The sequence below is a fragment of the Pan paniscus genome, chromosome 11 (assembly GCF_029289425.2).
Source record: "Pan paniscus chromosome 11, NHGRI_mPanPan1-v2.0_pri, whole genome shotgun sequence".
NCBI lineage: Eukaryota > Metazoa > Chordata > Mammalia > Primates > Hominidae > Pan > Pan paniscus.
Genome location: NC_073260.2, coordinates 71,158,081 through 71,176,870, shown reverse-complemented (window position 1 = coordinate 71,176,870; position 18,790 = coordinate 71,158,081). Strand labels below are relative to the sequence as shown.

Genomic DNA, 18,790 nt, shown 5'->3' with positions numbered 1-18,790 from the left:
AGACAGCAGATGGTTTTGAAGAGATTCAATCACCCATGGGTACTGCTGCAGAATGTGGGTCCTGCAGGCACGCAAATATTCAAAACAAACTAAACCTTTAAATAAATAGAGACCATGCCATTACCTTCTCAATTTGGGACCATAGACATTGATATATACATTTTAACTTAATATCAACATGAAATCAAAGGGCTATGTTCATCTTTTAGTGACCACAGATGGTACAAATACCAAGGTAGATGCCAAATATACCAAGCGATGGTGGGCTGGGGTACCGGTTACTCCACCTGAGGATTACATTTTATTTTTTGTAAATCTTTACTACTAACAAGTAATGCATATACAGTAAAGTGTGCAAATTTAAGAGTATGGCTCAGTGTATATATATATTTATGTGCAGTGTGTGTATATGTACTTAACTATCATCAGATCGAGAAGTAGAACATTTCTAGCACTCTGGAAGGTTCCCTTGTTCTCTCTTCTAATTATTACCACCCTACCCCCAAGGGTAATCACTATCCTGACCGCAATCACCATAGATTAGTTTTACCTGTGTTTGATTTTCACTTAAAGGAATGATACGATATTACTTCTTTTGTGTCCAGTTCTTTTTGGTTCATTATGTTGTGAGATTCAGCCATGTTATAATGCACATCACTAGTTCATTTCTTTTTATTGCTAAAGAGTATTTTATTGTAAATATATATCACAATTCTTTATTCTTTCTGTCATTTATGGGCATTTAATTTCTTTGAATAAATTTAACAAGTTGCAAATGAATATTTAGCAAATTGCACTCAGATTAAAATAACAAAATAATCTCTTATCAGAAGCTAAGAAATACATTTTCCTCCTCCTCATCCATATCCAAAGACGGTTCTGAAAATGCCTTTTCTTCTCTATTATAGCAACACCTAGTGGCTTGAGAAGGCCAGGTCTAGAGGTATGCATTTACGGCTGGGAAACACTGACCTTTAGTTTTGAAGACCTCAGCACCTAGACGTCGACTATAATCACATAACAATGGTCCCCATCTGAAACCATTTAAGTCAGAATCTTTGGAGGAAGAGGCCAGGATTGGTAGGTTATAAAAGTTGCCCAGATGATTTTAATGTGCAGCCAAGGCTAAGAGCTACTCATCTAGACCAGTGGTTTGCAAACTTTTGTCAAATAATCAGAATCGCGTTTCAAACACAGATTGCTGGGCCCCGCCCACAGAGTATGTTTCAGTAGGTCTAGGGCAGAGCCCAAGAATTTGCATTTCTAACAAGTTTCCCAGGTAATATTGATGCTGCTAGTCCAGAAACCACATGATAAGAACCACCGATCTAGACTAAGTCTGTTATTTAACGCAAGAAAAAAACTGCAGGCCAGACAGTTGAAGCAATTTGCTGGAGTCATGGAGTCAGATAGTGACAAAGCTGTAACTAGAACAAAGGCCTCACAATTACTTTCCTCTCATCAGATATATCTAAGCTTGGATACTGCTGAATGTTATGCCATTTGAAGCTATGTAAAGAGATCACTCCCCCACAATAAAAATGTAAAACAAATAGATGTTTGGAGAGGTGGGTGAGGTAACTCTTTTCCATAAACGTATTTGCAAAAACGTAAACATCCTGAGAAAGCGGAAGCAGAACACATACACGAGGACCAGTACTTGATGAGGACAAGAGAGATGGGAAACAGGCTGTGGAGTTCCTTTCGGCACCCTGAATGTTAACCCCTGCTCAGGAAAGGGTGCATCTGTCTTCATCATGCCTCTCTCTCCTCCCCTCCTCCAGCCACCTCCCAAAGGCAGAGCTGCCGCAACCTGCCTGGCCCATGTGGTGGCAAGTCACCCAGTCAGGAGACACCCTGGCCAGTAGTTTATCTCTTTCTTCCACATCTCTGCTATAACACAAGATTTACTGTGTTGCTGTATTTTCCCATGACTCCTAAATCTCACTCACACTTGCCCCTTACAATAAGATTTTCCCAAATATGGCTGGCTTGTCTCCAACAGTTGTGGCCCACATCTGCCAGTTAGACAGCCCTGTGCCTGAGTCTGTAGCGCAACAGCTGTGGGGCTGGGTGTGAGCCTGTCCTCCTAGCTATGCTAAGCATGCTGTAATGACACACTACCCTGGCAGCTTGGACCTTTGCCTGCTGAGCCATTTTGGCCTGCCTTAGTGGCTCCCTGAACTGTATCAGGGTGTCACATGGCAGGAGAGCTTTGCCCGTGGAGCTGGGGAATCTGTATTTTAAATACATGTTACAGGTGATTCTAAAGTACACTTCTGGGAAGTGTGGACATTTTCAGCTCAGGATTTAAGAAGGAACTGATTTATTCTACCAATGGGAACAGAGAAGAGAGAAAGGAAACTGCATCAACCAGGGATTGCAGGTGCAGAGCATTCTTATGTAAGATATTTAAAAAACTGTTTTCTGCAGAAAAAAACTGATGAAGATTAATTTTTGAATAAGGACATATGCAAAGACTTAAGGACTGTCTGCTATGGAATAAAAGGCAGCCAGTCTAGTGGTGGACAAGAGCAACTTGAGGGGGAAGAAACCCCAAACAGAACAAAACAAAGAGGGTCTAGAATATACCAAAACGATCTCTGCAACTACAGTGGTTACATCAACAGTTTCTTAGGAAAAATCGGGCTAATACCAAAATTCACATTTTGGCTTTGATGGTGTGCTGTATAAACAGTTTTCATCATTAAAGGAAGGTCCAGTTATTCTTTTTTTCTTTCACAAAGTCCCTGATTGAATCACCTCCTCCTTCCAGCATGTTTGTTTATTTACATACATACAGAGACACAAGTACATACATACATATATCCTATTACTGGCATCTCACTTTGACTTAAAGATGACGAAAGCCATTTCAGTCACTATCTCAGGGGATGCCACTTCCCTTACCTCCCTTGTCACGTTGGACATACCCACAATAGACCCAATACAGAAGAAAACAAAAATTCTCTACAGTTTTGTAAATGATGCAGTATGTGCCCAGGCGTGGCAGCTTCAGGAGTCCAAACCTCTGTCAATACCAGGATTATTATCCACACCGTTAGTTTCTTAATGTGAAGGCTATCTTAAAATTGATGTATAACACATTACAGACAGTGAGAAAATATTTCCAAATTATATCTGATAAAGGACTTGTATCTAGAATATATATAAAAGACTCATAACTCGATGGTAAGAAAACAACCCAATTTTTAAAATGGGCAACACATCTGAATAGACATTTCACCAGTGAAGATATAGGAATGGCTAATAAACACATGAAAAGATGTTCAGTTGGCTGGGTGCAGTGGCTCACGCCTGTAAGCCCAGCACTTTGGGAGGCCTAGTGGGGCGGATCACAAGGTCAGTAGATGGAGACCATCCTGGCCAACATTGTGAAAACCTGTTTCTACTAAAAATACAAAAATTAGCTGGGCATGGTGGTGTGTGCCTGTAATCCCAGCTACTCGGGAGGCTGAGGCAGGAGAATCACTTGAACCTAGGAGGCAGAGGTTGCATTGAGCTGAAATGGTGCCACTGCACTCCAGCCCGGGCTGTAGAGCAAGACTCCATCTCAAAAAACAAGGAAAAAAAAAAAAAAAAAGAAAAGAAAAGATGCTCAGTCAACATCATGAGTCATTAGAAATATACAAATTAGGCCAGGCATGATGGCTCACACCTGTAATTCCAGCACTTTGGGAGGTTGAGGCAGGCAGATCATGAGGTCAGGAGTTCGAGACCGGCCTGGCCAACATAGTGAAACCCCATCTCTACTAAAAATACAAAGATTAGCCGGGCATGGTGGTGTGCGCCTGTAGTCCCAGCTACTCGAGAGGCTGAGGCAGGAGAATCACTTGAACCAGGGAGGTGGAGGTTGTGGTGAGCCAAGATCCTGCCACTGCACTCCAGCCTGGGCAACAGAGGGAGACTCCATCTGAAAAAAAAAAAAAAGAAAGAAATATACAAATTAAAACCACAGTGAGACTTCACACACACTAGAATGACAATAAATCAAAATGCACTGACAATTACAAGTGTTGGCGAGGATCTTGAGCCTCCTCAGTGTGGAGTCCTCACAAAGCTCTAGGATTGTAAAAGGGTGCAGCTATTACCACAAGTTTGGTGGTTCCTTAAAAACTAAATATGAATTTACCACACAATCCAGCAATCTAATCTCCCTCTTAGGTATATATATCCAAGAAAAATGAAAACATATGTCCACACAAAGAGTTTGCATGCAAATGTTCACAACAGTATCATTCATAATAGCCCAAAGTGGAAACAATCCAAATTTGAAGGGGTAAACAAAATTAGTATGTCCATACAATGGAATGCTATTCAGAAAAAAAAAAAATGATGAACTATTGGTACATGTTTTAACATGGCTCTACCTCAAAAATGTCATGTAAAGTGAATGGAGCTAGACTCAAAGACTACATATTTTATGATGTCATTTATATGAAAGGTTCATAAAAGGCAATTTTATGGACACACAAAACATTAAGTTGCTTGGGGCTGGGGAGTGGGAATGGGGAGTGGCTACAAATGAGCATGAGGGATCATTTTGGGATGATGGAAATGTTCTAAAACTGGATTGTGGTGATAAATGCACAATGCTTGTCTATTTACCAAATCATTAAATTATACACTTAAAATTGGTGAGTCTTATGCATGTAAATTATGCCTCGATAAAGCATTTTAAAAATATAGAGACAATTATCACTATGAAAAAAGCTTTCATACAATTTAACTGACTTTACAGCACAATGAAGGCTGGTATTTTTATCAGTAATTCCCAACCATTTCCAGGCCAAGAATTCCTTTTTAACAGCAAAAAAATCATAGCCCCACAATAGTTAAATTGAACCTTAAGCATAAATTGAGGAAATACATAATTTCAGGAATACTGTGATAATTTTAATTGAATTTGGACTTAACTAATCACATCTACTACATATAAAAATAGAATATAAATAGCAAGATATAGTAGTCAGTCTACTAACAATGTTAAGTGCAGATATAGAATCACCAGCTCCTCCATACAGGTGGGGTCTCACTCAAGGGACAGTGACCCCTGAGTTGAAACTCCTTCTAAAGCTTCCAACTCCTTAATGCAGCAGTGAACAAAGAAAAGCAAAATTGCTGCTTTAAGTTCAATTCCATGATGTTTTTAGTCATCTCTGCAATTAATTTACAGCTGGGAAGAACATGATTTATTTTTTGGACTAGAAGCATGTCCCATGTGTGGGCAAAATTTACTTGACAAGTGGATCATAGAAAAAGAGGATGCTGTATGACTGGAAAAATATACAGAGGTTGACTGGTTAGATGCTGGTCCAAACATACTATGGAGCTGTTTTGTGGATTCCTGATTTGTCTCTAATCTATCCCCTAGGGCCCATTTCAGTTGTACCTGCTTGTGTAACCACACAGCTACAATGCAAACTTTATATCAAATGTTCATGACCCTGCAGAGACAGCCTGGCCCCTTACTGTGGCTTGCTTCCTCTGGGATTTTCATTTTCTGTTGGATATCCTCTCACATTTACGGACAGTAGTATAGCATCATTAAGCATTTCCAGCATTACCAGTTGAGGATTTCCCACACATAAATCACTTAATAGGATCTGAAGTGTACTATTTCCATGGCCAAGAAAGGGATTCCAAAATTGTTTCCAAATTATTTATGAAACACTTGTTTGTTTCAGTAAGTCTTGTTTTTGTCACTGTCCACTGGCAGCCACTCACACTGCACCTGCCTTGTGTCAGCTGGCAGCCACAAGTGTTGCAGAGACGAGAAACATAGGAGAAACTTATTTTTAAACAGTGTGTAACTGTTTAGTTACACTTCTAAACAGTGAGCTCAGAATGTTTTTGGGTGAAGTATATAATATACTATTCTCCCTGTGTTTCCAGATTACTCATTATATGTTTTTCCAGAGTCACAATTGGACCTATTGCTTTAAATTTAGAGTACTTAGCCAGAAAACACATTGAGTACAGTACACTGTTGGGAAGTGTAAATAATAAAGTTTTAAAAATCATTTTATCTTATGTTTCCTGACTTTGCGGACATGTTGTAATATCCTCTGCTAAGGGATGTCAGTTTTGTCCTGTTCTGGACTATCTTTTCTAACCTCAGCTGGTCACGGCAATTTCCCCAGGGCCAATTCATTTCCTTTTTCAGTTATTTAGGTCATTGTTCCCATGTTATGATTTTTCTTCACAATGGCAAAAGAAATAAATAACTCTTACAGATTAAAGAAAAAATATAGGCCAGGTGTAATGGCTTACACCTGTAATCCCAGCACTTTGGAAGGCTGAGATGGGTGGATCACTTGCAGTCAGGAGTTCGAGACCAGCCTGGCCAACATGGTGAAACCCTGTCTCTACTAAAAGTACAAAAATCAGCCGGGCATGGTGGCGCGCACCTGTGATCCTAGCTACTCTGAAGGCTGAGGCAGGAGAATCGCTTGAACCCGGGAGGTGGAGGTTGCAGTGAGCTGAGATTGTGCCACTGCACTCTAGCCTGGGTGACAGAGTGAGACTCCATCTCAAAAAAAAAAAAAAAAGAAAAAAGAAAAAGAATTTGTCACAATAAATTTGTAACTATATTAAACAAGTAAAAATAAAAAGTGGAATACATAAGGTCATACTGAATTATGCTAAAAATTTATTTGTAATTTAAAATGCAAATTTAGAATTTGAATAAAAGTTCAGTGTAATGGAGTATGTTTTTCTAATTCACTTTCTATTTTTAGTTCAATTTTGTAATTTTAAAATATCAATTTTTTGATCACTTGATTTACTCAAGTTCCTTGGTGTGTGTGTGATATCAATTATAGTTAGCAATAGTTATAGTTTTGACAAAGAAATAATGGACAGTTTATAAAGTTGTTACTGTCAATATTTTTTCTAAAGCTTGCTATTGCACTCACACCTTTATGGGTGGTATTATTTAAGGGTCTATAACTCAACAAGTATTAAAAACTGTGAATAGCAAGCCTGACTTTCCTGTATAAATGTTTTCATTGGAGGGGTTTGCTTCTGCCCTTTCAGTGTAATAGGAATTCCGTCTCCAGGTTTCTTTCTTTTACCTCCATCCAAGAGTTTCAAGATTACCTGCTTCCTACGCCCACAAAACCCCCTAGGATGATTTGAAAGGAATGTCTCAACCAAAAAGTATCAAGTAATATTTATAAACATCATGAAGAGAGTCCCTACTATGATAAGTGTTTTCTACATATTTAATACTCACAATAAGTTTACACTGTAGAAATTACAGCCCTCATTTTTCAAAGAAAGGCACACATAACATAACGTCACGAAGGTAAAGAAATGAGAACAGGGTCACAGCGGTGAGATTCAGATCATTCTGCCTCAGAGTGGTTTTATCTACTACTCTTGTTTAAGTCAAGATTTATATTGTTTCATTTTAAGGCATGGATTTCATAACAATACATTACTACTAATTTATTTTTAAAAGTGTTATTAGTTTTTAATTGAGGTAAAACTGACATACAACTAAATAAGCAAAAAAAAATTTTTTTTTCTTGAGACGGAGTCTCGCTCTGTTACCAGGCTGGAGTGCAGCGATGCAACCTCAGATCACTGCAACTTCCACCTCCTGGGTTCAAGCAATTCTCCTGCCTCAGCCTCCCGAGTAGCTGGGACTACAGGCATGTGCCACCATGCCCAGCTAATTTTCGTATTTTTAGTAGAGATGGGGTTTCACCATGTTGGCCAGGAAGGTCTAGATCTCTTGACCTCGTGACCTACCCACCTTGGCCTCCCAAAGTGCTGGGATTACAGGCCTGCACCACCATGCCCAGTCAAAATAAACAAATTTTAAGTGCTGAATTTTATATTTCTGTACCTGTGTAGCTACCACCTGGATCAAGATACAGATGATTTCAGCATTCCAGAAGTTCCCCTCTTATACACATTCCCAGTCAATACCACCTCCCCAAAGATAACCACTATTCTGATGTCTATCACCATAAGTTACTTAAAACGATTTCTGAACTTTGCATAATGCGGCCCATAAAGTATATAATATCTTGTGTCTGGATTCTTTTGCTCAAGGTATCTGTAAAAAAAACTATATTTTTAAAAATGTTAGTTACAACTTATGTTGAATTCAAAGACATTTGATCTACTTTAAAAATGAAAAAAAAGTGACCGGGCGCAGTGGCTCATGCCTGTAATCTCAGCACTTTGGGAGGCTGAGGCAGGCAAATCACCTAAGGTCAGGAGTTTGAGACCAGCCTGGCCAACACTGCAAAACTCTGTCTCCATAAAAAATACAAGGGCATGGTGGCGGGCACCTGTAATCCCAGCTACTCGGGAGGCCGAAGCCAGAGAATCTCTTGAAACCGGGAGGCAGAGATTTCAGTGAGCTGAGATCGCGCCACTGCACTCCAGCCTGGGTGACACAGTGAGACTCCGTCTCAAAAAATTAAAAAGTTCATTTAAAATATTTAAATGATTTACATATAAATGTTTAATATTAAAATTTAATCCATATACTTCAAATTAACATTGCTAGAGGTTATAGAAATGTTTAAACCAAGTTTTGATGAAATACTGTACCACTTGTACCACTTAGTTTAAAGGTGCAACCACATTAAAGTTTCATGTATGAGATTTGGAAAGGTATGATTTTTTTTCAGTAGGTATGATGATTGACAAAATTGTGGGACTCACTAGCATAGAGATGAGTAAGCAATTCTAACCCCCTAGATTCCATCAGCGTAGCCAGTAAAAATTGTGGAAAGTGGTCCTGTAACATTCAGTATTGCTGACAAATCTGAACAATACGAGAGAAAAAAATTCTATGCCACAATTACAGGGCAATCATTCAATACAGGATTAATGTTACAAGGAAAGGAAAAGACCTAGAAAGAGGGGTAAAAGGAAGGGACAAAGTTGTGTTAAAGGTTAATATTGTTATATATTTCACTTAAGAAAAAAAGTTTAGGATAATGGAATATTTATAACTTTGCATAAATGTGACATCTATCAGTTTTAATTTTACTTATAAATGTATAATGTGTATAAGATCTATCTTATATAAGATTTAGGTCTTACATATATAATCTTGTATACATGGTATATCAATTCTTCTTTTGCAGAATGTAATCAACCAACCAAATTGATAAGCCTTCATTACTAATGAATCATTTTTTGATACACTGATCTTTCTCTTTTTGCCATAGCACGTAAGTGCTATAAAATAGGGTTATAAAACTTGCTGAGGTATCAGCTGGGAATGCATTTGACTGAAAGTAACAGAATTTCTAATTAGCAACGGCTTATGCATTAAATGTCTAATGAGACATGTAATTAACTTTTTTTTTTACAACAAAACTTTATTTAAAAACTTTTTTTTTACAGATACGGGTGCTTGAAAAAGCTCCGGACATGTAATTATCTTACAAGAATTCTAGAGGTGGGTGAGCCCAGGGCTCGTTAGTTCAGCAGCTTCACAATGTCAGGGCTCTGGATCACTGTCTCTGCAGCTCGTTTGGTATCCCTATCATGGCTGCAAGCTCTAGACATCATGTTTCCTCACAATCATATTCAGGTAGAAACAGCCTGTTAGAAAAGTGCTTTCTTCTTGTCAGTGAGGTAAGTCTTTTCCAGATTGTCTCAGCAGATTCCCCTCATATGCTGGATACTCCTAGTTGCAAGAGAGGCTGTGAAAGAGAAAACGTGACAAGGGGGGTACTATATTCTAGTATGTAGAGAAGTAAATAGGCATGGGAATGGCTTTTTGCCATATGCAGCTAATTGTTATTTGTTACAGTTGATGATCAGAATCACCTGAGGAGTTGGAAAAAAAAATCCTGGGCTATATTCCAGACCAAATGAACCACAATATCCCAGGAATAAGAATTTTCTTTTTTTTTTTTTTTTTTTTTTTTGAGATGTAGTCTCGCTCTGTCGCCCAGGCTGGAGTGCAGTGGCGCGATCTCGGCTCACTGTAAGCTCCGCTTCCCGGGTTCATGCCATTCTCCTGCCTCAGCCTCGCAAGTAGCTGGGACTACAGGCGCCCGCCACCACGCCCGGCTAATTTTTTGTATTTTTAGTAGAGATGGGGTTTCACCACGTTAGCCAGGATGGTCTCGATCTCCTGACCTCGTGATCCACCCGCCTCGGCCTCCCAAAGTACTGGGATTACAGGCATGAGCCACCGTGCCCAGCCAATAATTTTCTTAAAAGCTCCTCATGTAAGTTTTATGATCAGAGCTTTGGCACTTCTATAATAAAGCACTGTAATATTTCAGAATGTGTGAATGCAGTCTTGATATCCTCCTGCCAGATATCAAGGTGCAACAAATCAATGCACTACATTAAAGTGATTCATTTCATTAAAACAAAACAAAGCCTTCATCTCATTTCTGTATGTTATGATATAAACAGCTTTTGGACTAGAAGGGTTAATTCCTAAAAATATATGTAAAGGAACTAAATATAATAAAGTCTGCTTAAAATACAAAACAATCTTTCTTAGCACTGAGGAATGAAATGCAGCTATTAATATATGTCACTAGGTGATGCTCTTTGTTAAATTTTGTTCCTGGTAAAGTCATCTGAGGAATTAGTATTCATTCACATGGGAAAGAATTTATGGTAGGTCCAATAAGACTTTAGTTGGCTCCTTAATCACAAAAGTTAAATAGTCCAGAAAATAAGTTTATATGCAAAAAAGGAAAGCCATACAAATTTATGGGCAGAAAATTATTTCTTTTGAGACAGAGTTTCACTCTTGTTCCCCAGGCTGGAGTGCAATAGTGCTATCTTGGCTCACCACAACCTCTGCCTCTTGGGTTCAAGTGATTCTCCTGCCTCAGCCTCCGGACTAGCTGGGATTACAGGGATGCGCCACCAGGCCTGGCTAATTTTGTGTTTTTAGTAGAGATGGGGTTTCTCTGCGTTGGTCAGGCTGGTCTCGAACTCCCGACCTCAGGTGATCCGTCCGCCTTGGCCTCCAAAAGTGCTAGGATTACAGGCGTGAGCCAACGCGCCCAGCGGGACAGAACATTTCAGTCAGGCTATATGTTTAGAATACTGAGACTTTCAAATTGTGAAGATAGTATTTCTATTCATTTTTGTCTCCACTTTCTTTTTTTTTTTGAGATGGAGTCTTGCTCTTGTCACCCAGGCTGGAGTGCAATGGCGCGATCTTGGCTCACTGCAACCTTTGCTTACCGGGTTCAAGCGATTCTCCTGCCTCAGCCTCCCGAGTAGCTGGGATTGCAGGCACCTGCTACCACACCTGGCTAGTTTTTGTTATTTTTAGTAGGGTTTCACCATGTTGGGCAGGTTGGTCTCAAACTCCTGACCTCAGGTGATCTACCTGCCTTGGCCTCCCAAAGTGCTGGGATTACAGGCATGAGCCAACTCACCCAGCCTTCACTTTCTTTCATGTCTTGATAAGATTTTATATTTTTGTTGACAGAGTTCTTGAATACTTTTTGATGTATTCCCAGGTAATATTTTCTGATGTCACTGAAATGTTATCTATGTCTGCACTTTTTTTATGCTGAAATATTTTACAGTAAATTAGTATTACATCCTTAAGTATTTCAGTATGGATTTCTAAAATAACATTCCACTTAAATTATTCCCTAATATCACCTATTATCAAAAGTGAAATAGCCAATAAACACAAAAAGGGGCTCAAGCTTATTTGTAATTAGAAATACAATTATTAAGACAAAGAGATACTATTGCACACATATTCAACTGGCAGAAATTTAAAAGTCTGATACCAAGTGTTAGAAAGGATGCAGAGTGCTGAAATTCTAATCCATTTCTATGAACGAGGGGATAAAATCTCTCCGGAAAAGTTTTGTTTTACATAGCAAAAGTGAAGATGCATCGACCTGATTCCCTCTACCACTGCTAGACACATACCTAACAGAAATGCACAGGTCTACCAACAGACACATGTAACAATGCTCATGCTAGTATTGATGTAACAGGAAAAATTTGAGATAACTCAAATGTCTCTCAACGTTAGAAAAAACAAACTATGGGCCAGATGTGGAGGCTCATGTCTGTAATTCCAGCATTTCGGGAGGCCAAGGTGGGTGGATCGCTTGAGGCCAGGAGTTCGAGACCACCTGGCCAACATGGTGAAACCTCGTCTCTACTAAAAATACAAAAATTACCCAGGCGTGGTGGCACAGGCCTGCAGTCCCCGCTACTAGGGAGGCTAAGGCAGGAGAATCACTTGAACCCGGGAGGTGGAGGCTGCAGTGAACCGAGATCATGCCACTGCACTCTACCTGGGCAACAGAGCGAGACTCCATCTCAAAAAAAAAAAAAAAGTAAAATAAAAAATAAAAAATATGGCCTGGCATGGTGGCTCACACCTGTAATCCCAGCACTGTGGGAGGCCGAGGCAGGTGGATCACCTGAAGTCAGGAGTTCAAGACCAGCCTGGTCAACATGGTGAAACCCCGTCTCTACTAAAAAGACAAAGATCAGCTGGGCGTGGTGGCAGGCACCTGTAATCTCAGCTACTTGGGAGGCTGAGGCAGGAGAATCGCTTGAACCCAGGAGGTGGAGGTTGCAGTGAGCCGAGATTGCGCCATTGCACTCCAGCCTGTGCAACAAGAGTGAAACTCTGTCTCAGAAAAATAAATAAAATAAATAAAATTAAAGAAATAAAAAAATAAAAAACATAATAAAAAAAAGAAGAGTTAAAAAAAAAACAACAAAACAAAACCCAGACCAAGCTAATTTATATTGTTTAGGAGTACAAACATGGGTAGTAAAAAAATTAAGACAATAATGATCAAAATTCAGAATAGTGCCAACTATGGAAAGAAAGATGAACTTTTGCTGAGGGAGAGCCTCACTGGGGTGTCCTGATGCTGGCAGTTTCCCCACCGAGGTGTGTAAATGCATGAACTTTCCTTTATAATTATTTATTATAAAAAATGCATACACTTATAAAGTGTATAAATTATATGCACTTTTTCTGTATGTATATTTCACAAGTGAAAAAAGTTAAAATGTGATGAAATATATAAAAATACAAAGCAGAATTGCTATACGCTTGTTAAACATTATTTTGAAAAAATTGCTTTTACTTTGTAAAAATTAAACATAAGTGACAGGGCTTTTGCTATGAGTCATTTATTTGAGATCATTTATCAAAAGGCACTTACTGAGGACCAATTTTTGAGGCAATGTAATAATGTTATTTTATTTTTACATGAGCTAGTTCTTATACAACCATCAATTCTGAATCTTGTTTAGTTTGATGTTAAGTAATATACACAATTTATATTGTTCATGTATGAAATTTGTCTTTTTCATACCTTTTTCTGATTTCCTCATTAGGATTTCAAATATCTTTTGGAAAATACTCAAAGCCAAAAGGTGGTCAGAATTTCACATTCTAAGTTGACTTTTTATTTTATTTTTTTTGAGACAGAGTCTCACTCTGTCACCCAGGCTGGAGTGTAATGGCACGAACTCAGCTCACTTCAATCTCCGCCTCCAGGGTTCAAGCAATCCTCCTGCCTCAGCCTCCCGAGTAGCTGGGATTACAGGCATGAGCCACCATGCCCAGCTAATTTTTTGTACTTTTAGTGGAGATGGGGTTTCGCCATGTTGGCCAGGCTGGTCTCGAACTCCTGACCTCAGGTGATCCACCCGCCTTGGCCTCCCAAAGTGTTGGGATTACAGGCGTGAGCCACTGTGCCCGGCAGACTTTTAACACAGTGATATTAATTCATTTGATGGTCTCCTCCTGTGTCTTCTAAATCAATATCAAAATCTAAATAATCATCACTTTCTTCATTTCTTCTGCAGCTTCTTCTATGGTTGGAACTTAGATTATTTTCAGTATGTTCTATTTTTTCTGTTTCTTTATTCAACCTAAAGATGAAAGAAAAAATTTCTATTTATTTCCCAGGCTTTCATTATTTAACCATGTAGATTGAAAAGACTTTTACAACTACATTTCTTGAATAACAGAAACCTAATGAAGTAAGTATAAAGAAAAAGATCCACCTGGGAGTGGTGGCTCATGCCTGTAATCCCAGCACTTTGGGAGACCAAGGCGGGCAGATCACCTGAGGCCAGGGGTTCGAAACCAGCCTGGCCAACGTGGCAAAACCTCATCTCTACTAAAAATACAAAATTAGCTGGGTGCGGTGGTGCAAGCCTGTAATCCCAACTACTTGGGAGGCTGAGGCAGGAGAATCGTTTGAACTTGGGAGGCGGAGGTTGCAGTGAGCCAAGATCGTGCCATTGCACTCTAGCCTGGACAACAAGAGCGAAACTCCTCAAAAAAAAAAAATCATTGAACGCTAACTTGAGATCCAACCAATTGTAATACTATTGTCACTAAAGTAGGCTCAAATAAATTAATATATGATGTCTATTAAAAGAAAAGTTGTTAAATAATGTGTAATTCTTTTGTAATGAATATGAATCTCACACAAATATTTTATTTTCTTAAAAATATAGTTTCACTTTTATTGTAATGATAGAAAAATAATTTTAAAAGTCTATATTAGTTTGACATACAACTTAAGTCTAAGAGTTATGGATCACGGATCATCTCTTTTTTTTTTTTTTTGAGATGGAGTCCCACTATGTTACCCAGGCTGGAGTGCAGTGGCACGATCTCAGCTCACTGCAACCTCTGCCCCCCAAGTTCAAGCGATTCTCCTGCCTCAGCCTCCCGAGTAATTGGGATTACAGGCGCCTGCCACTGTGCCCGGCTAATTTTTTTGTATTTTTAGTAGAGATGAGGTTTCACCATCTTGGCCAGCCTGGTCTTGAACTCCTGACCTCGTGATCCACCTGCCTCGGCCTCCCAAAGTATTGGGAATACAGGCGTGAGCCACTGCGCCTGGCAAGGATCATCTCTTAAAAGAAATTCATGTATCAATCACTAAGAGTAAAATTCAAACATAAAAGGAAACACTCACGGAATAACAATGTCTTCTTTCTTTCCACATTTTGCGCAAACTTCAAGTTCACAGGCACATGGCCTACACATTATGTGATAAGAATCCTTCACTGTCTTTTGTAAACATTTGACACTAAAATAAAAAATAAAATGTTAACTTATATTTATTTCAGACTTATTTGATAAAATAAGATGTGTCTAAATGTATAGTTAAAAAGCCTAAGAAATCAAAATTCCTAGATTTCAATTTCAGGTGTTTATCTTATGTCACTCTAAATTAATTATATCAAATTTCCAGATAACAGTTTACAGCTGCAGAATAAAACTGCTGGATATTTATCCACTCTTAAAATTTTTTAAAGTGTCACTAAAAATGTGTTAAAACAAGATCAATATACAAAACTCAACTGTATTTCTATATACTACCAATAAACAATCTACCAAAGAATAAAGGAATAAATCCAATAAAAGAAGTGCAAGACCAATACACTGAAAATTACAAAACATCACTGAAAGAAACTAAAGACCTAACTATACGGAAAGACATCCCATATTTTATATGAAAAGACTTAATATTGTAGGCTGCGAGTAGTGCTCAGGCCTGTAATCCCACCAGTTTGGGAGGCTGAGGCGGGCAGATCACCTGAGATCAGGAGTTCGAGACCAGTCTGGCCAACATGGTGAAACCCCACCTCTACTAAAAATACACAAATTTAGCTGGGTGTGGTGGCATGCCTGGGAGATGTGCCACAGTACTTCAGCCTGGGCAAGAGTGGGACTCCATCTCAGGAAAAAAAAAAAAAAAGACAATATTGAGAATATTGAGAAGATAGCAATACTCCCCAAACTGATCTACAGATTCAAAGAACTCTCTATTAAAATTCCAGCTGGCTTTTTTGCAGAAATTGACAAGCTAATCCTAAAGTTCATACAGAAATTCTAGGGACCCAAGATAGCCAAAACAATCTTGAAAAGGAACAATAAAATGTGAGGATTCACATGTATTGATTTCAAAACACACTACAAACCTACAGTAACCCAGACTGTGTAGTACTGACATAAGAATAGACGTATATAGGTCATCAGAATAGAATTGAGAGTCTACAGGCAAAATAGTGGAAATATATTATGGATTTATAGACTATGTAAAAGTAAAATGTATGACAACAATAATATAAAATTGGCCGGGAGGAATTGAAAGTATATTATTATAAGGATTGTGAGGTACTTATTCTGTATGAACGTTATCAGCCAAAATGACAATTTTAGAACACTCTATACAAGAGCAATACATTGTCTTCAAGTATACATGGAACATTCTCTAAGATAGACCATATTCTGGGCCATAAAACCAACCTCAACATATTTTAAAAAAGAAAAAACTGGCCGGGTGCCGTGGCTCACGCCTATAATCCCAGCACTTTGGGAGGGCGAGGTGGGTGGATCACCTGAGGTCAGGAGTTTGAGACTAGCCTGGCCAACATGGTGAAACCCCGTCCCTACTAATAACACAAAAAAATTTAGCTGGGCATGGGGGAGCACATCTGTAATCTCAGCTACTTGAGAGGCTGAGGCAGGAGAATTGCTTGAACCCAAGAGGCGGAGGTTGCAGTGAGCTGAGATTGCGCCATTGCACTCCAGCCTGGGCGACAAGAGTGAAACTTTGTATGAAAAAAAAAGAAAAAACCCTGAAATTTATATAAAGTATATATCATCTTGCCACAGTGAAATTAACAAAAAATCAATAACAGAAAATATCTAGAAAATGCTCAAATATTTAGAAAATAAACAAAACACTTCTAAATAACCCACAGATCAAAGAGGAATTCACACACACAAAAAGAAAATATTTTGATTGAATGACAATGAAAATGCATCAAAATTTACAAAACGGAGCTAAAGAAGTCCTTGGGAAATTTATTTTAATACATGATTACAAATTATATTAAACAAAAAAGTTACCTAAACTTTTACCTTTAGAAAATAGAACAGTAAATTAAACTCAAAGCAAACAAACGGGTGCTGTAATAAGAACAGAATCAATGATATTGAAAACAGAAAAATAAAATCAATGCAGCCAAAAGCAGGCTCTTTGAAAAGATCAATATAATTCATAAACACATACACTGAAACATCAGGAATAAAAGATGGTACAGCACTATAGATCTAACAGACATTGAAAGAATAATAAGAGGCTGGGTGCAGTGGCTCATGCTGGTACTCCCAGCACTTTGGGAGGCTGAGGCAGGTGGATCACTTGAGGTCAGGAGATTGAGACCAGCCCAGCCAACATAGTGAAACCACATCTCTACTAAAAATACAAAAAATTAGCTGGGCATGGTGGTGTAATCCCAGCTACCTGGGAGGCTGAGACAGGAGAATCACTTGAACCTGGGAGGCAGAGGTTGCAGTGAGCCGAGATTGCACCACTGCACTCCAGCCTGGGTGCTAAATACAGTGAGTTCTAAGTTTCTCTTCAAAGAATCAGTATGTCAGTATGTTCAGTTCTTTGTTCTCCATTTTAAAGTTTAACTTCCTTGTTCTCTTCATCTCCTTGCCCCTAGTTTCAGTAAACAACCTTCCTGCCAGTTCTAATCAGTAGTACACATCTGTTCCCCTGGTCACCTGCTCTGACCTGAGTCACCTTTAGTCACCTGTTCCATAACCGTCTTTCCTGCCGAAACTGCTCACCCCGCCACTCTGGCTCATATCCCTGCTCTGTTTAAAATAGCCAGTTGGAATTAGCTTAGATTGTGTGGTCCAACCCTAGCCAATAGGGGAACGACACAGCAGTAGAGGCTACCTACGTCAGGGATAAGAACCCCTTCCCCTCCTTTGTTCAGGTGTACTCTTGCCACTGCTCCATCCGCGAGACACACCCTTCTATAGAAGTAAAATTGCCTTGCTGAGAAAATTTATGTTTGAATGCTATTTCTTTTGTGGCACTGAAAATTTATTTCTAACAAATGACAAAGCAAGACTCTGTCTCAAAAAACAAAGAATAATGGGAAAATTTTAGTATTAACTCTATGCATATAAGCCCAACAACTCTGTAGAAATAGCCAAATTTTTGCAAAGAAAGAATATCAAAACTCACTGAAGAAGAAATAAATACTCCTCTATCCATTAAAGAAAAATTTAATCATAACTCTAAAAAAACTCTCCTAATTTTTTTTTTTTTTAAGGAAAACTCCAGGTCCAAATGGCTTTACTGGTAAATTCTATCAAATATTTAAGAAATAATACTGATCATATACAAATCCTTCCAGAAAAACAAATAGAAAGAAATATTTTTCAACTCATTTGATAAGGCTCTAACATCAAGACAAAAAAAAAGCAAACAAGAAAATGACAGATGAGTATTTCTAATGAACAAAGATGTAAAAATCCATGACAAAATGTTAGCAAATCAAATCCAGCAATATATAAACATCTTGCACACACGCTTGCTCACTCTCTCGCATGCTCATTCTCTTGCAAGCGCTCTCTCTCTCTCTCTCTCTCTCTCTCTATATATATGCACCAATGGATTTATCCTGGGAATACAAGGCTAATTCAATATATTCAAAGCCAATAAAAAAAATTCACTAAAGCAATGTTCTAAGAAAAACCATATGATGATGTTAATAGATGTGAAAAAAGCTTTACAGAAATATAACATCCGTTTATAACAACTCTCAGTAAACTATGAACTGAAGGAAACATTCTCAACCTAAAAACAGATAACTACAAAGAAACTACAGCTAATTTCCTACTTAATGATGAAAGACTGAATACCTTCCCTGTAAGATCAGAAACAAGGCAAGAATATCTGCTCTCACCACTCCTTTTCAGCGTGATATTGGAGGT

General features: G+C 38.6%; 1 protein-coding gene across 10 annotated transcripts in view; it reads right to left on the bottom strand.

Moving 5' to 3' along the window:
• Positions 1–665: 665 nt before the first annotated feature.
• The window catches only part of C11H9orf85 (chromosome 11 C9orf85 homolog), a 74,243-nt gene continuing 56,118 nt past the window's right edge, over positions 666–18,790 (bottom strand). For 2 of the 10 annotated variants that reach the window (XR_010109052.1, XR_004673332.3), the window contains exons 4-5: positions 14,961–15,074; positions 13,761–13,899 (exon numbers count right to left, since the gene is read on the bottom strand). Coding sequence is in view for 5 of the 10 variants with exons in the window: in XM_055091899.2 (XP_054947874.1) it covers positions 6,259–6,553; positions 14,961–15,074 (409 nt within the window). In the remaining 5 variants the exon portion in view is untranslated. Of the gene's footprint in view, positions 3,935–6,193; positions 6,554–9,345; positions 13,900–14,960; positions 15,075–18,790 lie in introns of those variants that run through there. The other 8 variants (XR_608688.6, XR_608686.6, XM_055091897.2 and 5 more) reach the window with 8 other exon arrangements.